The following is a 24,054-nucleotide window of genomic DNA, read 5'->3' as shown; positions in this document are numbered from 1 at the left end:
TTCATTACTGTCCCCTGAATCCCTTGGTGGGGAACAGCCTATTCATGTTACTGGGACGCCTTCCTCTGACTCCGTCTCTCTCAGATCCTGGCATCATGAGTCTATGTGCCTGGTGCTTCCTTTTGTCCTTTCTGTTCTTTTCTCTCTCTCTTCTCCTTTTCTTTTCTTTTTTCCCCTCCTTTAACAATTTTCAGTCAACCCCAGGGAGACAGTCCCACTCTTATTTGCTAAAATAACTAGTAGTTAAATGACTGACATTTAAAGCGATATCTTAGGCTTCAGCATTGCTCCGCTGGGAGAAGATACAGTGATGAGTGTGTGTGGAGAGGGAGGAATAGGATGTGGATCATGTTTCGGAGAGCTCTTCTGTTTTTTTCAGGCTGTCTGTAGACTCCAGCAGACATCATTTCTGCTGGAGCACTTATGGAGAACATGTTTCTAAGTGGAAGACAGACAGAGGGCTGTCCATGGAATATATATTAAAAAAAAACCAAAACACTAAAGCATAAATCAAACTGGAGGCCACTACATGGGAAGCCTCAACAAGGAGAATTTTGTCTTTTTCTGATTACCTGCTTTTGTCCTTCCTTTGGAGTCAGTACTGCAAGATCACACTGAACTGCACCAGCATATGCAAAGGGATGCTCAGGACTTGAATGGCAGCACATGGTGCTGCTCAGGATTTAGGTGCATTAACAGAGCTTGGGCATCTCTGGGACAAGTACATGTGCACGCTCCACTGATAACCAAGTATGTGCCCTTGAGCCTGCTGTACCCCAGTGCCTGGACTCACTGTGTGCTATGTAGTCATGACAGCAGAGGTGTCTGCACAGGAACACAGTCCAACCCAGAAAGTGACTTCCACAGAAATGGCCAAATTCTATGCTAGAATAATGCACAGGCAAGGAAAGGCAATGTACACAAGAACCCAAATGTACAGTGGCTCTAAGGTTGGTAGCAATGATAACAATAAAGCTGTAAGTCAAATTAAAGATGCACTGGTCTATGTCTGTCCCAGGGCCGAAATGGGCTGAAGGCCAGGACTCACAACTGATTGACATTATACAAGCTCTTCAGGGCTTTCCCTCCACCAATTATGCTCTGCATGTAACTCATCTGCTGGGACCTCAGTACATATTAGCATCCCTATTGCTGCTAACTTTCCTTTCAGCTTTCCTGCTCATACGGGTGAACTCAAGGCAAGCTCTCCCCACAGAGCATGCTGTAATGATGCTTTTGAAAGATCCTCAGCAAAAGTAACTGTTAGTGGTTTGTTCTGTTCTAGTTTGGTTGGGAGAGGCGGATGGACATTTGGACTCACACCTGCAAAATCCCCTCCCTCATCTAGGTGAGACTTTTCCATCTTCTACCCAAAAGGTTTCTCCTGTCAGCAAGAAATACAATCAGCCAACTGCCATCTAATTAGCAGATGGACTATTCATTTGACTTGTCAGATCCCTTGGGAATTTCACGTGATGGAGCTGTCCTGTGGGAGAGCTTTTCTAAGACAGTTGTTCAAATGAAATGTCCGAAAAACAAAGGGAATTAGTTTCTCTGCCACTGGCCATGTAGTTTCACCATTTCATTTTCCCCAGTTTTGTTTCAGAGGTTTATAACAGGTAAGGCAAGCTTGAATAATAACAGCAATAATCCTTGTGTATGGTTATGACAAAGGAGCAAGGACCAGATTCATCAATGTAAAGGAACATTGCATCCAATGGGAGCTCAGCTCCCATGCTGCCATTTTGCCAAAATCTCCTAATGAATCAACTCTCTGCCTACGCCTATTCCTCGCACTGGAGAACCTCTTGTAATATTGCTGCATGCTGATGTACAATGTGAATATGTGGTGAAACCTGGTGCCGTGCTTCTTGTGGAAACAGTAGGTACTCAGCAGGAAAAAAAAAACCCACCCAAAATACCCCCCCCCCCCCCCCCCCCAAATTTCAGGCAATATAGCTTTATTTTCTTTTTCCAGTGCTCCAAAATGGATATCCCAGAGGATTGTTTTGGAACCCTTCCCCATAAGTAAGTAGTAAAGGGATTCTCATTTGGCTTGGTAGGCACTTTGCAACCCACTGCGTATACTTCCACTGACAAAAATGTGGCAGTTAAGTAGAGAATGTGTGCAGCAGTGGGTATCGGGTGTATTAGTTTGGAAGTAAAGAGACTGTGGGTGTTTATCGCTATTACTGGGTGATGACAAGCCAAAAGGGGTTCTGAAAGCCTAATCAGCAGCTGCTTCTCTTCCACTCTGAGCTGCTCTGCTGGGGTATTAAACAGGCACAGCAATGCTACCTGACAAAACCAGTGGCTCTGATTTTTAATAAACACCTGATGGGCTTAACAGTGCTAATAAATTGCATAATCTACTTATTTGCTGTCTCCAAGAAAGCTGGGCTGGAAACTATCTGTAAAAATGAAAATGGTCTCCCAGAGCATAACCTGACTACAGAAAACAGGTTGCTAGCAAAAAACCCAAATACTGTGACACTATAAAATCATAAAAGTCACTACTCCAGTACTGTCTGTGAATAATACCCCCGGTCTTAAATAAGAAAGCTTTGTAATCAGAAGACCTCTCCCACCTTTTCTTCCTTTTGATTTTCCCCACTAAAACCTATATGTGAATCCAGTGTCCTTAAGATCAAAAGTACCCTCTAGGTACTTTTGATGCAAGGTGGACAGATGAAAAGACTCACACTTGTGCCATCCACAGGAAAAAGGTGATGGGAAAGGAAGAAAAGGGGCCAGAAAAATCCCATTTTTTTCCTCCAATTCCTTTTATAGTCAGCCCTTGGTTGATTTATACAAGAGAACAGAAAAGGCCTAGAGGCAAAACAGCTCATCTTTCTGTGACTGAAAACACACTCCCAACCCAACTGGAGCTTGGGGAACTTGGGTGCAGGTTGCCTTTGGATTATTCTGCATGAGATTTTTTGTAAGCTTTCAATTTGAAGGCTGTTACTCATCCCTTTAGCTCATGTCATGATGAAGTTCCTTACAGAGAGCAGAACCCAGAAGAAGGCTGCTTGACATCCAATATTGTGCAATTTGATTTGGTAAATTGCCTTTCCTGCACTGGTGCTATAAGGTGCTCATCTGGAGTCCATACACTAAATCTTGCCTCCCTGTGGAAATAGCTTGACACAGTCCCAATGACACACTGCAAATGCAGTTCTGCTGTGAGCTCATGTTGGGAAAGTTAATACCATTTCTATCCCACATGCAGATTTCTTCTTCTGGGAAAAATAATATGGGCAGGACACAAAAGAGGCCTACGGTACAAGGATTTATGGGGAAAACCGACACAAAGCCTTCAAAGGTAGCGAGAGAATAGGTGCCTTTGAATGCATCCCAGGAACTAGACCGTGAAAGGACAGGGAGAGGTAGGTCATTTACCCTTTCCTACGCAAGCAGCTTGGAAACGTACTGCAAAACATTGCATCCTTAAATATCTTAACCCAGAACTGAGCGTTGGCTGTGCTTTTCAAAATGAGGCACAGAACGGGACAGAAAGTGCTCAGGGGGCAAAGAGAAGCAAGCAAGGAAACCCGGAGTAGCTACCTCTCTGAAATAGCACACACCAGCAAACACTGGCCACTGGGCAACTAAAATATCTGTTTCATAGGGCAGACCAGAGCTGCAGCTCACTCTCTCTTTCTTGCAAGTTTACTTTCAAATACACTCGATACTTGAGAAAGTGGTAGAACCAGAATCACTGCAGCCTGGTAGACATCAGAATGAGTCTTTCTGTCCATCACCACCTCATGACTCCTTCCAAGACATCCCACAAGCGTCTTTTTTCACCATCCTATCTTGCATCCACAGCTGCATTTTCCAGCAAGCCCCTTTCTTCCCTGCTGGGCTGCTGTTCCTCTGCGATTTTCCTTCATGTTCTGCCCCACAACTCTGCCCCCACTTCTTGCTCCTCACCCTTCCTCTCCTCCTGGCTGAGAAAAGCTGCATTGGGATGGGAGGACATTTTGCTGCGGTGGTATTTGCCCTGTGGGTTGGGATCCGCTTCGCCTGCAAGCAAACACACCTCTCTAGAAATAGGAGCCTGCTGTCTTCAGCCAAACTTCAGCACCTCAGCCTAATCAAGAGTTTGTTCTCCCTGACAGCCTCTAATCACCAGCTATCCAGTTTACCGAAGGAAAATTTTTATCCTTTCTGCTAGAATTCATTTTTATAACACCTACCATAAGAGATTTAAAAAAATTAGGCATTAAAATCGTTTATAGAGGGTATTTTTATAATCCACTAAGCTGTTTTCCATTTCCACTGATATGACATCTCTCAGCTATAATTTATAAATGCCATCAGTTAACAGGCACAGAATCTTATCCTATGATTTCTCCTCTCATACGCTTTTCCCGTTTAAACTTTCTGTTAAATCTTTGCTGTGCTGCTAAATCCAGAGAGATTTGGCCATAGCTAGAGGGGAGAAATAAAAAAAAAATTTAAGTAGCTAATTAGTGTCACTGGATTTGGGGCATCCTATCATGAGAGAATATAGAGGAAGCATGTCCTCAATAAATATTTTGGGCATTTAAATAAGGCTAATGCCCCCCGCCCCCCATCCCCCCACATAGCAACCTCTAATATCCTCAGAAAATAAAGTTTTAGAGGCAGTAAGTGGCTGCTTTTCCATATAGGGACGATGAAGATATCCTATCAGGCATATTGACTTTTCAGCACATCTGGCTGTCCCTGTGGTTATTTTTGTTACTGATTGCAACTCAGAAGGGAGTCACTCTGGGAAGCGCAACTGCACATGTCAGGGTCCAACCTGGGGACATCCTGGGAGAAAGCATTTATTTACAGCCCTCCCAGAATTCACTTCATACTTTGATAGCACCATGGAAATGCCTAACAATAATTGTAATTCTTGCAGTAGTTAGACATTTTCTCCTTTTCTCTGCCAAGCTCAGACTGGAAAACTCCAGGCCTCACCACAATCACTGCTACTAAATCACAGCAGGGAAAACAAAACAACATACATTTCTCCTCGTCTGCAATGCCTCCAGCATATTTACCTTGGGTCTGCTGGGAAACTTGTATTGGGCTGCATCTAGTCTTTTGGTTATGAAAGGTCCTGACTTGGGAGACGCAAGCCCAAAGGAATTGGGCTTTGGTTGCTTTAACGTGGGCATGAAGAGATGTCTTTGACTCTGTCTAGGTCAAGGATGGTTCATGGTCCTCCCAGGGACTGGACAGACTCCTCAAAGGTCTGGTGGGTTTCCTGTCACAACCAGTTAAACACTTTGGGTAATCATGGGAGGGAAGTGCCCCCAAACTGCCTTCCTTACATGGAGTAGAGAGGAAGCTTGCAAGACATGCAGAGGGAGCAAGCCACTTGCCCACTAGCTTTTTATCTAATGAAGACTCTAGTGGGGTGTCAGGCTTGGCTCAGATGAGCAGAGGATCCACAGCCTTTAACCTTTTTTTTCCTAAGGAAGTTTGTCTACAGAAGAAAGGCTTCGCTCAATTGAGAGTTATCGATAATCTTTCTTCAGGACTCGAAGATCAAAAAGGAAAATTAAGGGCACATTGGCTGAGCTGAATGGGAAAACTTCACCCACCGTGAGGCTGCCTGGTGTTACACAAAAGTGAAATCAAGAGAAACTGTACTCCTCTGTGCAAGGGTTGGTATTTTAAATGCATCTCCATGAATTTCTTCCCATCGGGGGATTAAATGATTCCCTGCGGGCAGCAGGGGAGAATGAGAGCTGGTTCAGTCCCTTCTCTTCTAAAGTGGCTTAGTCATGTCAGCGTTCATCCCCAGCACTATGCTTGTCCCATCTCTGGCAAGGCAGTGAGTGCAAAGGGTGTCAGCCAAGCCGGCTGGCCATATGGGCCGAACCCCAGCGCCACATTTGGGGAGGAAGAAGAAGATTGAGACAAGCAGGTGAATCATGCTCTTGTCACTTGGGGAGCGGAGATGAATGAGCCTACACCGCTGACATGAAGGACATTTTCCTGTTGTCATAACAGCGATAGGAGAACAGATGGCAAATAATATGGACTGTAGCCACCCAGCATGGCCCCTCGGCACTTCCACTTTGCTGGGCTTCTCCATGGCAAAGCCTGCTTGGGGGAAAATGTTCCCGAGGATCCTGTGTGCAGAGGTAGTCTCTGTTCACCCACTCAAGCACCTACATGGCCCTTACCCATATGCTGCCTGGCACTTCCAGGAGAAGAGGAGTAGTTCCCCCATCACTTCCCAGATGTCATCCCCTGCTGCTCATGTGCCAGCAGACACAGGAGAGCTCTGGGTACCAGCCAGACGGCTGTCCCCGCTTGCCAGGGATCTGTGGACCCTCCTGAATAGGGGTCAGATTCATCAGGAAGAGCAAGGACTATAAACATGAGCCTAAGCAAGAATATGAGGGCAATGTGGGACTGGCCAGATATGCAAAGTCGTGTCCTCTCCTATGGGTAAGTGCTCACTCATGTCTCTTCACTTATTTATCAACCCTGGCAGTCACAGAAAGCACATTTCCCCTTCCGAGCACCCATCCCTTTCCAGCTAAATGGATGCTGCTGAGTTGGAGGGGTACTCCAGATATTCCCAGCATGGCTTCAGTGGTACCTCATCGATGCCAATCCTTCCCACTCCCCCCCAGTCCAGTCTCACTGGAAAAAAAAAAAAAAAAAAAAAAAAATAGCCACCAGGATGGGAGAGTATCCAAAAAACCCTTAAGATGTAACCTCCCCTTAAAGCCACCTTTCACATACAGTCTCACACACAAGAGAAAGGAAAGCTAGTGACACAGCCAAAGTCTCAAAGGCATAGGTAGGTCATTTGAGGCTTGAAGTCAAAGTCTCCATTAACTTTAGGGCATGTCTGAAAAGTGATTAGTCTTTCGTTCCTTGCAGAAAAGTCTTCATGGCCCAATGCATCAGGTGCTGCTCTTTCAGGACCTCAGACTTTGTCTGTTTTCATGCTGGTGCCTTCACTAATTACAAAGCCCCACGGTTAGAGCGATGGGAAGCGGGATCAGAGGAGGCATTTCACTGCACGCTTTAGCTGCTGTCTGTGGATGGGGCCAAACTGCAACAAATGTTGATTTAAGGAACACATTAGAGGCTGCCTCTAATGCGCTTGCCACAAGCCTTCAGCTCCCATTTATCATCTGTCCCTGATTCTACAACTTGCCTAAAACTCAATTCTCTTTTTTTTCCTCAAGACACCCTTTTTCTTTTACCATTGATGTCTTAGTGTATCCCCTTGCACATCTTTTTCCTCTCATTTCTTGAGAAAAGAAATGCTACAAAGAAGCCATTAGAGCTCCTAGGTCATCTGATCTTGGCAGGAGATTCCTCTGAGAAACCACAAAACAAGGTGCAAGACCAACGCATGACACTGAGGCAAGATCTCCTTCTGGGAGAGATGAGGATCTAGGGAAGGGAGTCAGCCCCTACACAAGATATCCCACAGCACCGTGTCAAATCAAGCCAGAGAGGAAATGCTGAGTGCAGCAATGCAAGCTCTGCACCCTCGACCACAGCACAGCCAGGCTGGGAGCACCCAACACTGTCCTTTCCCTTTCTCCACCCACATGTAGCAGCGTCAGAAAGAGACAGAGATGGGGTGAGCACCCCTGGCTCACCCATGCATGAGCAGGAGGAAAGTGGACCATGAGAGCAATCCTGTTCTACTGTGCATCGTGGCTTAGCTGCCATTAGAGCCTGTTCTGCAGCAGACAGTAGCATCACCACAGAACTAAAGAGCAGAAACGCACACTTTCCATGAAAAAATAATCATTGAGCTATAATACTGTTTTTGGTTTGTTCTTTCATCAAAAAAATGGTTTGGATAAAATAAAAATCCATTAGTCCTGTTTGTGCTATGCTTCAGCCAGACCCACAGGGACACTTAGTATCACTTAGAATACACTATATCACATTTAGGTACTGATGCTCCTGAAGTAATCAGTAAACATCGAAATCCCTTTAAAGATCTGATTTTTGGTACTTGCAGGCCTAAGCTAACAATCAGGACCCCAAATATTTAGTAAACAAATATAATGGTGAAACACTGCTCTGAGAGCTTACTAAACTCATGACAACAGGGAGATGCAACAAGTGAACAGCCAGAACCATGACAGCCATGAAATGGTCATGGCATCTTAAGCATGGGGCTTGCAACAGTTACAGGCACAGACAGGAGCAGAACAGCCAAAAGGATAATTCTGCTGCAGGGAAGGGAAGAATGAACAAAAATCAGGGTGGAGCATAGTGTTGCTGGGCAAAATCTGCAGGAAAGGTAAAGACAGCAGCAACAGGATCACAACTACAAAATCTCCTCGAGTGCCTTTGGATCAAGTGAACCTTCTTTAGAAAGGGCTTGATCTGTAATCCAGGAAACCGATAGCGCAGAACCTAGCGCTACCTAGCTATGTGTAGCCCTGATTTCCCTTCACACTGAAAAGATGTTTAAAAAACAAACCAAAATTAATACAAATGATAGCTTTTCTTGGAATAATTCACAAGTGCAAATTCCAAGAAGAAAGGTTAAACCACATCAACCAACCAAACATGAAAACTGAGAAAAAGAGCTACACAGGTGCACCCCATCTCCAGTCCAAGGCTGCCACATGCACCAGCACATCTTACATCTCTCTTGCTGACTCTGACAGCAAATTCCCTTGAAGCACATTGGGAGCCCAGGATTTTAAACAGACAGGAGATAACAGCAGCCAAAAGCACTGGTGTGAGCTCATAGCTGCTACAAGGAGCATAATTAACACGGGCTTTCATCACCTCATTGCTCTCTATCGCAAATACTGCTTACAAGGAGGGATGGATTTGAAGTGCTCACATCAGACCACTCAACATCTGCACAGGTGACCCTGCAGGACCCTCACCTGGACCATCAAGCGAAACGATGGTGAAGCACCCTTTTGCAGACATGCTTTGACTGCAGGTCTCTGAGTGCAAAGACTTGTTTGGGGCTGCAGCGTGGCCCCACAACCCCTTTGCCACTGTGTAACCTCACACTTAGGGGGAGCAAATGGGCTGACGTGGGTGAGGCACATGGAGGGCAGAAGAAGTGGCGCTGTGCTGAAACAGCATGAAATCCAGGCCAGGCAGCAGCGGGTGCTGATTGTGGGTGGGATACTGTGTGTGGTAGACTTAACCTGCCTGGAGTGGCATATATGGGTTTCATGCAAGGGGGCTGGAATAGTCTCTTAACCCTCCTTCCATCAGTATTTTGGGCACAGAGAAAGAAGCAAAGGGCTCTCATTTCTCTTAAGGAATTTTTCAAACCAGGGATGCTCTCAGACTTTTCAGAGGAAAGAGTGCATCTACTGCACATCCCTGGGCAGTGGTACCCACGGAGTGCACCTGCTGAAGCTGGGAAAAAGAAATCCCAGTGAGGAAGGCGATTTCTTCCCAAAGATGGACTCATTGCTGGCCTCCAGGTGCCAACTCTTGAAGCAAATTCTTTCAATCTCACACAGAATCTTTAAGAAATGATAAATTGCACTGGCTCAGAGGAAACTGTCTGCTCCCTGATAATAAATGAGCTGTTAGCAGAGGTAGCAGACTCCCAGATCCATTTGTGATCCAAAGGGCTTACAGCTGCTTCCCGTTTTCCCAATGCCAAAACCACAGAACACACAGACAGCGAGGGATGGGAAGGCAGCCTCCTGCGCCTGTCTGCTTGCTGCTCTCCCGTGGCTAAAGGGAGACTGTCAAGTACAATTTCCTTTTGATGGAGCCTTTTTTTGATGTAAATTTGCTGTTGTTGAAAGTGAATAATTCTCTGCATTGGCTGCAGGCAAGGATAGCCAGGAAAAACACTGCAAATCTCACCCCTGCACACTACATGTCTGCAGCACCTCTTGCAGCTCTGGATGTGAACCATCCTATAGCATGAGTGCCCATAGTCCTACAGCAATGCACCTCATTCCTCCAGCTGCAGCCCCCCCACAGCTCAATTAACGCAGGCAGTGCTGAGACACACACACCTTCACCAAAGGCTCCTGCAGTCCCACCAGAGGATGCTGCTCTACCTCCCTCATCTTGACCCCAATTCCCTCCACCACCAGCCTCCACAACACTGCTCTAGATTTCACTGCACAGCCCTGGGAGCCAAGGGGGATGATTTTTTTTTTTATTATTTTTTTTTTTTAATTTGGTTTTCAAAGTTGTCCAGCTTGAGTTGCTAGTTTGGATTCACACTTTTACTTTCCTTCCAGAGATAGGCTTGAAACAGGAAACCTGAAGGCACATTGCTATTGCACTCCTCTGAGATTGCTGTCAAATGGCAATCAGAATCCAGGACGAGAGCAGGGTGGAATTCAGAGTCTCCCTAGGGTTTTCAGGCATGTTTTGGGTCTGATTTGGCTCAGCTGCTAAAGGATGCTACTTTAGAAATTACTTTTCTGGGAGGACGAAACAGCTTTTATTTTTTTTAAAAAAAAAAAAAAAGCTCACAAGATTGATTGTTCCAGTGCCACGCAGGGCTTAGCTGTGCTTTTCCCATTAGAGCTAGTGGGGATTGCTCAGTCAAATCCCTGGGTGCTATTTTGAAAATGCTACAGTTAGCATCTGAGGGCATTCTTCCCCTGATGATACCAACTCTATGATCCCTCGAAGCCTACTCCTAGGGAAAGGCAGTAGCAGCCAGCAGCGTATCGACAGAAAGAGGAAGAAAGAGATCTGCTTAAAGTAAAGACAGCAAAAGCAAACCCAGGCATCGTTAGAGCACTGCAAACGCTACTGCCAGCAGCGAGCCCATGAAAAGTGAGAAATACAAGAGGCTAAGAGGATGAGAGCACATCTCAGGACAACGGCAGGCCCCTGCCTTTGAGGGGCCACTGCAGTACTGTACCAAAATACAGAAGGTAAATCTGAGAAGAGCAGTTGCTATGCCATGAACATATGTTTTCTTCACTTCTTCACAATACATCAGAATAGCACAACCGCGAACTGCCCGTTTACAATGTGATCCCTGCTTTTATCAAAGCCTTTACAGGCTGCTCCCAGACAGAGAGCAGGAACATGTTTGGTACCGCTGAGGTATCACCTTCATCAGAGTATTGAGGAATTAGCAGGAGGACATAATACTGCAGACACTTTGGGTAGAATTCATCTCACCTACCTCTCAAGGTCTCACAGTAAGCTGTCTAAGCCAAGTTTGTCACCTTGGCTTCCCATATCGACAAAGGAGATAAGCAGGCACCTCTGGAGGGCATATTAAGATGGGTGTCTAAAAGAGTTCAAAAGGATTGCTCACTGGAGAGCTCTCTGCTGATTACAGAGGTAACCTTGATGATTAACTTAGATGAGGGCAACTAATCCTCAGCCAGAAAAGTCAGAGGGGACAAATTCCCTTCTTCATGCTTTAAGGACATAGGACCTGCTGCTTAAGGATGCTGCTAAGGCATGTAAGCAGCGACATGGTATGAGCACCCTGGGTCAAGCTTGGGCTTGATTCTTCCTCTCTCTTCCTCTGTCCCTCCACAGACATCTGGCAAAGCAGAACTCACCTGATAAGCATGCAATTCCATTGCTTTACTGGGCGCTTCGCAGAGGAAGGAAAAGTTCAATTAGGGGACAGTGCATCCAGCATTTGTACTGAGGGCACATGTAAGGACTTCACTTGAGAACAAGCTTTGATGGGCTAAAGCTTCCCAAGTAAAGAACGAGACGTTTGGGAATGGTATCTTAACTGACAGCTGCTATCTGGGATGCTGCATGTTGGTTTTCCCACTTAGGCATGACCGTTAACCCTCACTACAACTGTGACGACACAAAAGGAGAGTTTCCTTTTTGACAGAGCAAGCTTGTATACCAAACTAGTCCTTGTTGCCCCAGAACAAGAGGTGATAGGGGCTTTTTGGGGAAGGGCTCATCTCTGAAGGTGTGTGGTTGCTCTGGGAGCAGGGGTGGAAATGCAGGAGCTGTCTCACCTCCCACCTGGGGGCTGCACGGTGAACTCATTGCCCCCCTAATTTATTAGCACATAAACATGGGCATGTCTGGGGACACAAAGAGCTGGTTTTCTAGTCTGCGGGTGACTGCGAATGGGCAACTGCCTGCAAGCCCAGGGGCTGCCTGGGGCTCTGCGGGTTCAGGAGAGGTGCTGGTATCTGCTCCCTCTGAGGTCTCTGCTGAGTCTGGCACACGAGGCTGCTAAGGTGGAGGATGTTATGATATAGATGACTCAATGTTAGAAATCTGCCTGATTTCATCCACACATTTCTCACGGGTTCCCAAACAAGTGATGACTCTTAACGCCTGTCAGCCTAGGCTAATTCAGGTCCCAGCCTCCAGCGAGGGTCCGCTCTCCCCAAAGTCTGCCCCTTTGCTGTCCCCACAGGAGAGAAGCATGGGGACTCCCAGATTACCATCCCCACACCTCAAAGCTGCAGGCAGTAGGTTTTGGTTGGCACAGCCATAACAAGCTGAGCAGAAAAGACTCCAGAACCAGGACAGGCTGGAAGACTGAATTAATTCCAGTCAAATCTGTGAAATGCACTCAGCTCTGCCTTTGCTCAGGATGGACTAGGGACAGCTGCTGTGCCCAACTGTTTTTCTGGGACAGTGAACTGGAAACAGCATCGCTGCATGGGCTGCGCCGCAGCTCGCTTCCTCGTCCTTGCCTGCAACAGCAACGTCCCCTCAGCCCCTTCCCCCACTGCAGCCATATGTGGTGTGGCTTTCTATTACTTCCTTTGGTAGTTCATTAAAGACATTAATCACCTTCTGCACAAAGACATTTCTCCTGAATTCCCTACAGGCCAGGCCTCTTTCTCAGGTGCAGCTCTACTGGCTGCTTCAGCCCTTGGCAGACACAGTGCTGGCGGCCCAGACCTGCCCCCATTTCCCCGCTGATCTGGGTCCCTGATAGACACCGATCAGGTGGTCACCCCCAAGCCTCCCCTGCCACGTGTACTCCGACAAGAGCCTCCTTTCCAGCTAACCTTCACCCCACCGTGGTCTATATCTCAGCATTTGTTGTCTCCCTTTTGCCTGGCCAAATGGTCCCATCTCAGGACCAACACATGGCCACCTGCTCATGTGCATCGTGCAATAAGGCATATATAAATTGCACATGCTTATCATGCAATAAGGATGCAAGGAGTCCTGCTGCACAAGGCTGGCTGAGGGGAAAGCACAGTGGCATGTTGGGACTGCCGCAGCAGCAAGAGGGCTGCAGGCTATGTGAAACACGCTGGCAGTTTGCAGTAACCACCCCATGCAGGGGATTTCCTGCCCTAAGCACCAAGGTTTCGCTCTGGAACAGTTGCGGCAAAGAAGAGGGAGGCCAGGAGCGAGCTGAGCTATGGTGCTGGCCAGATGGGAGACACCAGCAGGCTCTGGCTCACGTTTGGGCAGAAGACGACAGAGCTCTCGGAAAGCAAAACCTCCCCTGTCTTAGCTAAGGGCTGGAAAGAGAGACAAGGAACAACTCCAGCTACAGCATGTCCACAGTCCCTCTAGAGCTGCTGCCTGTCCCCTTTCCCATGCTGGGTCTCCAAGTGCTGCTCCTGATCCAGCATTTCTCCATCCTCCATCCCTGTGTGCTCTCTGTTGGACTTTGCTCATCCATGTTCTCCCCACGAGCTCCCATGCTTGCTGACAATTTTTCTGCTCTCACCTGCCAGAATAGCATCACCGTCCTCTTTTCTCACGGATGGTGCTGAATGGGGTGTGGGTGCTGTGTGGAAGGAAAGCTAACAAGGCTCGAGGCATTCAGGGGATATTGGCAGGCCAGTGGGAGAAAAACCACATCAGTGTAGTCACTGATGTCTTCTGCTCGTTGAAGCTCTACTGCTAGCAAAGATCAAAGCAAAGTGTTTGGGAGGGCGGGGAGATGAGAAATAGCCCTCTCTTTCATGTGAGATCCTTCCAAGCTGCATCCAGATTACCTACAGTGGCTTCTGTATCTTTCCTCCAACCCTCCAGCCCTCAACCTTTCATCTCCCTCCCACTTCATCTCCATTAGCATAGCTACGGGACCTTGCTTATTAAATCAAAGCCAAAACTCCTATAGCATATAGAGAGATTCAAACACATATGCTATATCCACAAAAGAATCCTGCCATCAGTTGTAGGTTACATCTCAATCTTAGACATCAGTTGTTTGCTTTTGCACTCCTCCACTCTGTCAAAAACAAATAAAAACAAAGAATGAAAAGACCCTCTTGAAGAAGCCAAGATACGGCAATTTGTAGCTGTTACTTGCCTCTTCGTTGCCTCTCACTGCTGCTTCCTCAAGGGATCAATTGGTCCTGCCATGCATAAGCACATCTCCTCCTGAACGGCAGCCCTGGATGAGGGTTGGCAAGGGTGTGGTTTGCAGAGAATAGGGAAAATAACTAATATACATTAATAAAAAGAATAAATTGCTAGGGTTTTTTTGCTCTTTTGTGTTGTGGTGTGATTTTTTTTTTTTTTTTTTTTTTTTTTTTAAGAATGCCCCAGAGGGAGCAAGTGGGTCTGGCTCCTGCTAAAGGGCAGCATGAGAAAATCAACTAGAGACTCGTTACTGTGTAAGCTAATGAGCGATCAGTTCAGCAGGTGAGCAGAGAACAGTTTCTGCCAGATAGCATGCTGTTATTATTCTAATCATTCAGTATTATTTTGAAATGTTTTTTTGCTGGGATGATGGTGGATTGCTAATGGCTGGGTTCAGCCCTTCTTCTGCATCTTGCCTAATAACTGACTTAGGAGTCCACGTAACCTCCCAAAGGACATCCCATGCTCTACCAGATGGCACTTTTCACTAGGAAGAATGTTACCCTCTTTCAGTTCTACACAACTAAAGGCAGAGAAGTAAAACCCCATCTCTCTTTAAAGGAACGCAGTTGAAATAAATGCATCTTTGTCTTCAGACTTGTGTTAATACCGCACCCCGGAGAATTTGGACCTGCAGAGTATTAAAGTCTCCCTGACTTATTGCCTCTTTAAGGAGCATGTTGATTTTGTGTTTGCTCTGAGCTCCACGTGTTACTGAAGCTAGCCGGGACTGTTTTCATTTCTATTGGCAGAGAGCTGTTGCCTTTGGGGCCCTAACCCTATTAAGGGAAATGTAAACGTATATATCTAAAATTCTCACTAGAGTTTTGGAAAGGAACAGCGTGCTTCCCCACACTGCCTTCCTTGCAGTCACATGAAGATTTCCACTCTCACCTTGCTAATATGCCAAAAAATAAAGCCTGTGTATTTCTGGCTTAGAAGGATCCCTATTCACATGAAAAAGCTTTATTTTTAGAGAAGAAAGGATAAGCTGTGAGTGAAAACTGTGACTGTCACACAATGGACAGGTCTGGCCTCTGCTGCTCACTCTTTCTCAAATCCCTTCTCTGCCTGCTGCAGAGCCCAAATTTTACTTCTTCACTCTCTTTTTGCTTGTCACCAATGAGTATTTGGGATCCTTTCCAGATAAGCAGGTAGATTTTCAGGTGTGAAATTCCCCTTTTTCCTCCTCTGATTTTTCCCAATTGCGTCATATCAGCTTTTCTCCCCAGGCACTGCTCCCACAGCCCAGGATAAAAAAAATAAATACATAAAAACAGTCATGCAAAGAATAAGTGCCCGCATGCCCTTTGGAAAGAAATGGACACACAAGACTGGGGGAAACCCATTCCTGACGTCTGATGTGTGCTGCCAGCCTCTCGGCAGGGCTGCCTTCGCTAAATGACAGTGGAGTCCCATCAATGTCCCTGCTGATGATATTGGCCCACGTTCACCCAAGGCTCTCCGTGCCCAGATCCATGAAGGCAGACAGACAGCCTGCCCGGTCCTGGCAGCGGTAGCTGAGGAAATGACTCGGCACTTGTGTTTTAAATGCTTTTCCTTCTATGGGACAAGCTCCCACCTTCTTCAGCGGTGGCTGCGACTGCCGAGCACCCAATGCCCACCCCAGATCCCCTGCAGAGACCTTGCATGCAGGAGGCTGGTGTCACCCCCAGGACCCGCTCCCTCCTGTTTGGCAGGATTTCACCCATCAGCACCCTCCTTAGGGCTGGACCTGACTCTGTAAGGTGCTGGCATCTCACTAAACAAACATGCAATTACTAGAAAGCCACAGCCCATCCCTGCCAGAAATTGAGCATCCTTAACCTCAATTTGATCTAATGTGTATTGATGCTCTGTGATTCATCTGCCTGCATCACATCTTTTCCTATTCAAAATCTGAGATGTCCTTGTAGTACCTATGTTGTATTAATCAGACCGCATCTGATCATTAAATCCATGTTTCTGTTGGCTTAACTCACATTAAATAGTCATAGCTAGCATCCTGAGCTCTGCAGGGAAAAAAAAATACCAAAGCATTTACATGAGATTTCTGACACTGCAAAAATAAAAACAAGTCTACCAACACCACAACAATTACATACTATTACAGGGCTAGGCTTATTTAGATTGTGGAAGTTTAATTATAAAAATTGCATTTTAATTGATTGCTGCTGGAATGATTACAGCAACACCTTTCCAAGAAATGGCGGCCATCCTATGTTTGTCAACAAAGAAGCTTCCTTTAAATTCAACATGCAATAGTTATTTAATTAAGCCAAATTTAGATCCTCGTTTGGGAACATTCAAATGTTTGCCTATTCCTTCCTGTCTCTGAGAGGTAATTTAAGAGATAAAAAGCAATCTCCAGAAATACTGTATCTATATATGTAAGTATCCAAGAAGAAGAAGAAAAAGAAATACTTCATTTTATAGCTGATCTGGATTTAAGCTTGCTGCTATTGATAAGAACATAAACACAGAGTGAGTGATCACTACAAATCCCTCTCTAATTGGTGCTGGGAGGCCTTCATAAAATATGAACAGACTCCAAACTACATGTTCATTTTCTAATATGCAGAATAGATTCAACTGTTGATATTCTAGCAGCACCCACAGCCCGTACGCAGTATGAGGATTCCGCAGTAACTATAGCTGTGCATACATGGAAGGAGAGGGATAAATAATTCATTGTTTTTCAGTCTCTTTACAAGTTTTCTTGCAGCTGCAAAATGCTGCTGGTGTCCTGTGGACACCTCTGTGTTTCAGGTGTGCAGCTCCTGAAGGTCCCTTCTCAGTAACCCAACACCTAAGCACGCACACAAGCTGGTCGCTGCACCAGCAAAGCTATAGGGGTCAGTGCTGAACGGAGGTTTTTTTAGTTGCTGGTCACCCCTGTAAAGTGGCCTGAGTTTTTCAGGGACAGATTTACCAAGCTGGTGACTCATCTTCTGCGAGCACTGCTCAACAGGGCATGTCCCCCAGGTCACTGCCAGGGAAATCTGTTGCTGAGCCATCGTCTTCCCTGGGCAGCGAGAGCAACCACCACCGTCTGCCTGACGCTGCCGGGGCTCACCTGGGGACTCCAGCCAGAGGCCAAAAGCAGGAGCCTCTACACCACAAATTAAATAAAGCTCAGGAGCTGGGGCTGAAGCAACTCATATCCCCCAAGGAGCTGGGCTATGCACAGGATGGGGATGTGCATTACATGTGCACAAACGGAGGCTGAGACAAAGAATAAGAGAAAACTATTCCCAGCATCGGTTGTCTCAAGTAAGCAGCCTCTCATCTGTTCTCTGCCAACAGGACATGGTGCTCGTGTCCACTGCAGACCTCCCAGGGACAGGAATTTGCAGTGGTCTCCTAAGCTTCAGCCCTCCTGTGTCCTCACATCTGGCACAGAGCACCCCTATTCCCACACCTCTCAGCTCTGACCTGCGGCATCCACTGCCATGTTAGGTCTGCCCTGAGCACAGTCAGTCATGGCAAAAACCAGCACGGCAGACTTTGTTGAGGCTGTAAAGCTCTTTTCCAAACGTGGCTGAAGATAGAACCTGTGAACATGTCTTTAAAGCTGATCAGAAGGTTTTTGCTCTGCTACGTCACTAGGCAAACCTTTCAGCTATGCCACGCCATCATTTTACCCTTTATAGTCACCTGGTACTGCTACATACTTCTGCTGAAGGAAGGACTCTAAATTCTCCTTCCCCCTAAACAACTGCCTTGGCCTTCAAACAAATGGCACAAAAATATAAAGTCTCCTAACCTTTAGTTAAGAACCCTCAAAGCGGCAGGTGTGTATTTTCATACCAGTGAGCCACACCACGCACCCAGCTGCAGAGAGCCTGTTCATTACCATTTATACTGTGGGATGGAATGAATTCAGGAAGATATTTTGGTTGTTGAAATGTGCCCATATTTCAGTGATGCAACAACATTAGCATCAACCACACACATGAAATATGAGGTTACCGCACGTTGTATCTACTACCTATTTTTGCTTTCTTAATGATTATGGTTTGCTTAAAATCATAAGCTACTGACGTCTTATGCACAGGGACCACAGGGCCCATAAGTGGACGCTGCCCCACACAGAGGTATTCACAATCACTGTGTAATGATAAAAAGTCCACAACTGGAAGCATCAGAAACACAAAAGTTATTGCTGGGCTGTCACAGAGACAGCCCAGCAGCAACAGCAGCCTCCTGATATTTTACAGATTTATCACTTTCATGGATATTATTGTTACCAGTTTAGGCTCATCACTAGCACATCATTAACGGCTCCCTATCGCTGTCACATGTGCACAGGTGCGTCTCATACTGTAAATTCACCCACTGTCACACCAAAGCTTGCTCATCCTAACTGGTAAGCAGATATATGTCAGGCAGAGGTAGACAGTGTCACAGTTGATGCTGAGATACATTTTGCATACGATCTCCTTAGACAGGGTGCTGTCATTTTGCTGCAGTTCATCCTGCCACTTCAGCATCGCCCCACAAGCTACCCAACAAGGTTTTTTGCTTCTGCCGTCACCACTGATTCTTAATATATATATTCTGTATTTTGAATGATGCCACTTCAGACACTTGCCATAAGGACTACATTTAGCACATGAGGCCAGATCCTAGCACAACGCAGGACTTGCCATGGGGCTGGGACCTACTAGTCTTCCTCAGATGTCCTGTTGAAGACCCTGATAGTGGCAGCGCCAGGTTTACAGGGTCCAAACACCGTTGACTTAACCATCAGAGAAACAGGTAATGCCAATGACAAGGAAACGCTGTGTTCTCTATCTCCATGGGAACAAAAAACTGGTACTTTTAACTGGTAGCGTGGCCAGTCTTTTCTCAGAAGATAAGGACCACTGCGTGGGCAGGATTTTTATTCTCTGTAAATAAACAGATCTTTCTGCTGATACCTAGTCTTGGCAACTGGGAAGGGAATTTGCTGGAAGAGGAAGGAGATAATTCCTGGCAAAAGTTTCACTCCAGCCCTAGAGTACTAAAACCAGGTCTCCTAACAGCCTGGGTTTTTTGGGTTGGGTTTTTTTTTTCCCCTAGGGTACATGGAATAACACCTTCTTTTGTGCTTACAAAACAAATGCTGCCTTCCGTAGTCTGGAAGAACTTCGGAAGTTTTTAATTATAAGAAGAGAAAAATGAGGACAAGTGAAGTCGGACTGTGCAGAGTGCTCTGCTGGTCTGATCTAGGACAATGTGCCCTACATAGAGCTCAAATATAACATCCTTTGGGAGGCTGTCTTGCTTCCATTCAGCTTTTGTGAGACCACCCCCGCCCCTGTGATACTAATGACAGATTTCTGAAGCATAACTAGTATCATGGTCTTGCTATCAACATTAATGCTGTAAACAAAATCATTAGTGGCAGGCGTAGAGAGGGAGGGAAAACTATGCGCAGATGGAGAATTTATTCTAGTGATATTCTTGCAGTTTCTGCTTTCTTCCTGCTATCAGCACTGAAATAGCTCATCCCCAGCCACAGTCAGCAACTCTACCCCAGGTGGGTGATGCTTTCCCTTGATAGATACAAGGTCTGTCTTTTTTCTTCTATCTGTCTAGATTTCCTGCCAAGGAAGTGCCATTGGATTGAGCTAAAATAGTTGCTCTTCCTTGATGGAAACTTGTAGTTGGCAAATAGAGGGATATTAAGAAAAATAGAAAATCTTTAGATGTGTTATTAGACACTCCAGTGAAAGTGTGGCCAAATTATTACTGCTCTCTCCTGTGTCATACTGGCCAGGAAATTCCTGCAATCTTTTATTTGCAAACCCTCCAAGAGAAACAAAAAATCACAACTTTTGTTGTTGTTGTTGTTTTTCTTCAAAGAGCCTTATTAATTCTCCTCCTGTACATTCCTGGGTTTTTGCAGGAAAGCATTTTTCCCTTCTGTTTTTTCTTAGCAGAGAGAACAGTTTGTGTCCACCTCTACCCCACTCTCCACATGACTAAACTGCAGAGAGGGTGATTCGGTGAATCAAAAGGATACTACGGACCTGAGCCAACAACAATCCAACAGGCTCTACAAAGGGAAGGGTTCCTCCAGTCCCTCCTGACAGTCCTCATACACACACACAGGCTCAGAGAGTGAAAGCAGTGTCTGACACCAGGTTGAACCGAGAAATTCTTTGTGTATCTCATCCTGGCGGCGCGAGTCCCTTGTGCACAGCACCGCGCCGCTCATGCCAAGGGAAGCAAATGCTGCAATAGCCCCTAATGCATCCACAGGGCTGTGTTAAGGTTTTTGTTTTCCTCTGGTTCCCTCCTGGTCTTATCTGTTGCTGCTAATCTTGGCATTACCTGGCAAGCCAGTTTTTTCTTTTCCCAACTATATCATATAACAACACAGCTAATGTGCTGTGCTTTAGTAGGGTGCAGATACACCCTAGGATCAACTCTGCAGTGCGACTTCAGTCTTTAATACTTGTTTTTAGAGCCAATGATTTTGCTGGTTCTTGAAACTAGAACTCTCTTACCTCTCTGTCATTACTAGGCATGCCCCTTATTGTGGATCTGGACTCCACTTGTACCGAGTTTGCTGCTAGGTCTTTCTTAAATTACAAGGACAGATGGCTAAACTGGGGCTGAAGAAGTTATTCACACTAAACAGAGACTTCTGTGCACCCCGTGGGTGGAAAGGGGTGTCTTTGTTGTTCATCACGGTTATAGGAAATACGGGAATGAAACCTTAACATAATGAGTCGGGCAGAGGTTAGAGAAACAAGAGAAAATGAATTGTTGGGGGTTTTATACCACTTTGGAAGCAATGAAAATGCAAGACCTGCTGAATAACTGCAGCACTACCTCACCCCTGTGTCTTGGCAGAAACCAAAATGATTTAGAAATCCTTTGCCTGTGCGTTTGGGGTTTTCTTGCATGGACCCTAAAGGCAAGTTGCACATTTGGAGCAAGATGTCCCATATTTCAGACACAAAAAAACCCCTCAGTCAGGAATAAAGAAACCAAAGTAAGAGAAAGCACAGCAAACACCGCTACTTACAGGTGTATGTCATTTCAAAGCTGTCGCTAATGTTCACAATGTCGATCTGGGGAAGGAGCTTAGGGGGTTCCGTGAGCTGAGACAACGCAAACCTAAAAGCTGCATGTTCCTGGGACTGTTGATTAGGAAATAATCCCCCTGGGGAGAAAAACAGAATGACAAGAAGAAAGGTCTTAAGCGCACCTGTATTAGCAACCTCTTCAGTCCAAAACATTCCTTTGAGTAGAGGCTACAGCTCCCCAGCCCAGGGAGTGCCTCTACACTCAGAAACCCTCCAGCACGCAAGACCTGTGGGGTTTCATGCCTGCTGCGGACAGACTGGGAGCAGAAAACCTTTCCAGCCCGTGCATTATGTAACGCCTGGATCACATATAGGAGTCCTGATGCATCCCTGGGCCTGGCAGCCTGTAGGATCGGGATGAACCATGGGGTTTGGCTCAACCTCCTCATCCCCCATAACTTTAAGGAAGAGAAATTGAAGTGCTGTCAATGTTACCTTTATAAAGGAGGAAAGAGTCTTTCTTCCTCCTCCCCTCACTTATAATTAGGCTCAGTTTAACCCCTGCTAAGAGGAGTGGTTTGCTTCAGAAAGGGTGCAGGGGTTCCCCCACATTATGGGACTCCAGGGTATGGGGCAGACTGGCTAAGCCTGGCCCAACAGGCGCAGCACTGGGTGGATGGGGACAGGGCTGTGAGAGCCAGAGCGATGTGGGACCCATGGCCAAACAACCGCTGCTATTGGAAGTTTGCTGTATGGAAAACCTTAAATTTAACAGGTTACAGTGGCCAGACTCAATGAGGGCAGGAAATCAAAAGCTTGGCCCTCAAAGGGATTGATCTGAGCAGAAGTACAGACAAGCCCAGAACCACAGGATTGTATAAATAGGATAGGAACTGGGACTAGGCTGGACCCAGGCTCAGATTCTTTCTCCCCACATGGACCTGGAACAAAGCGTTGCAATAACCCAGCCCTAGGAAAAGTTTCCTGCTGCTTCCCCAGCAGGAAACTTGGCTTGCAGCAGATCTCTTCACAGCCTCCAAAAAGATGCTATTAAATTCAGACTGTCTTGTAATCTATGTGCAATTAGAGGGAGCACTGTTCTTGGCATTTTACAAGTAGGGAAACAAAGCACTTAACAACAAGGTAAAATTAAAATAAAGAAGCAGAAAGTATCAATGCTCACCCTCCAGGGCAGATGGGTTGGGGAAGAAACAAACGTGCAATGACCTGTTATCAACGGCACGTTGCACATCTTTAATATAGAGGGCATCTCCATGTTGCGTGGAAAGGGCTATTTGTGCATGAATATCCCCCTCCTCCCCCATTCCTCCCACCTCCCAGCCTAATCATGGGTGACAGAGGAATAAGATGCTGGTAGCCGAATTAAGCTACTATATGTTTGTTGAAAGGGAAAAAATCTGGGATGTTGCACAAATTTGAGGTAAAGGGGAGGCAGGAAGGGAGGAAGACAGGGATGCAGCATCAACAGCAATAAAAGCACCGACTGTGCAGCTGGACTCAGGCAGGAGTTGCCTGAACTTGGTGGATTAGCAATTGATTGGCATTGTAAAGAGAAGGGAGGCGGGAAAGAAAACCGGCATGCAAGGGAAGACAATTTGGAGCTAGGTTACAAACCATCATCAATAAAGATCAATGGGAGAGTAATAATAAACCTGGGGAGGGAGGGAGGGAGATGAGCACTGAGAAGTTACAGCAAGGGAAAAAGGAATCAAACAGGCACGGCTAGTGCGCAGGGGAAGCAAGTAGCAAGAAATGAAAAGAGACTTCAGTGCAAAATCTTCCTCCAATAGCTCTGCCCTTATTCTTTAGCAACAACAACAGAGAGCGCCTGTTTGTTACCTCTCGTCCCAGTTACCTACAGATGAGAGCATCCTCACAAAAACGTATAATGCAACTGCTGATTTTGCAAATGCAGCAATGCACAATGGCAGCCCAGGCATTTCTCAGAGCAAGAAACAGATATTTTTTTCATGCTTCCTCCATTTCAGAGGCACTTTTCTCTCTCTGTGTTGGTGTGTGTGCAGGCATTTATTCCCAATCTTCCCCTCCCCCAAAGCCAAATTGATACATCTCTGCTCTTGCAAAGCCGGTACCAATGCACAAATCCAGCCCTTGCTGTTCACCCCCTCACTCTCTCTCACACACATACACACACACACACACACACAAATTTTGCCTTTGCAAGCAAATGAATGGGTCAGTTTTCCCCATCGCCCCCTCTCCACCCCTACCCACTTGCCAGGGAACATCACTCCCAAACGGCCCCGAGCTCTGCACTCACCTATCTGGATATTGTTGGGGAAATTGGCCCCTAACACCGCCCCTAGGAAACTGGTGCAGAAGAAGGCAAAAATGTGCTGCATATTCCCTTTTGCATTGGCGAAAAAGAAGCCCAGTTCCAAGCATAGATTTGATTTTTCCCCCGCTCTGCTCTCTTTAGCTGCCTCTCTCGCCTCCCCTCCGCTGCGCCTTCAGGGTTGCGCTTCTCCCTCGCTCAGAATCCAGCGCTGAGACTGCTGCTTAACACCGCCTGGCAGCAGGATTAACTGAGCCCCGTGAGAAAGAAAGAGAGCCCGCTCCTCATCCACATCCCTCCCCCGCCACACACAACACGCACACGCACACACCAGGCGCTTCCACCCAGCTCATTCGCCTTCTCCCAGTTGGGGAGAAGCTCAACAGCTGGGGACCGCATCCCGCCCTCACCCCGGCTCTTCCCCCACCGGGGGTCCTGGCTGGGGTCTCTAAGGGT

At 46.4% G+C, this 24,054-nt stretch overlaps 1 protein-coding gene across 4 annotated transcripts in view; it reads right to left on the bottom strand.

Moving 5' to 3' along the window:
• The window catches only part of GRIA1 (glutamate ionotropic receptor AMPA type subunit 1), a gene marked incomplete at both ends in the record, with an annotated part of 127,130 nt that extends 103,465 nt beyond the window's left edge, over positions 1 to 23,665 (bottom strand). For all 4 annotated transcript variants that reach the window (XM_082323758.1, XM_082323757.1, XM_082323759.1 and 1 more), the window contains 2 exons: positions 21,281 to 21,418; positions 23,584 to 23,665. In XM_082323758.1, coding sequence (XP_082179884.1) covers positions 21,281 to 21,418; positions 23,584 to 23,665 — 220 coding nt within the window. The remainder of the gene's footprint in view (positions 1 to 21,280; positions 21,419 to 23,583) is intronic.
• Positions 23,666 to 24,054: the final 389 nt, after the last annotated feature.

The sequence above is a fragment of the Platalea leucorodia genome, assembly GCF_965183815.1.
Source record: "Platalea leucorodia genome assembly, chromosome: 11".
In the NCBI taxonomy this organism is placed as follows: Eukaryota; Metazoa; Chordata; class Aves; order Pelecaniformes; family Threskiornithidae; genus Platalea; species Platalea leucorodia.
Note: the sequence above shows the minus strand (reverse complement) of the source record. Positions and strands in the feature narration are given on the sequence as shown.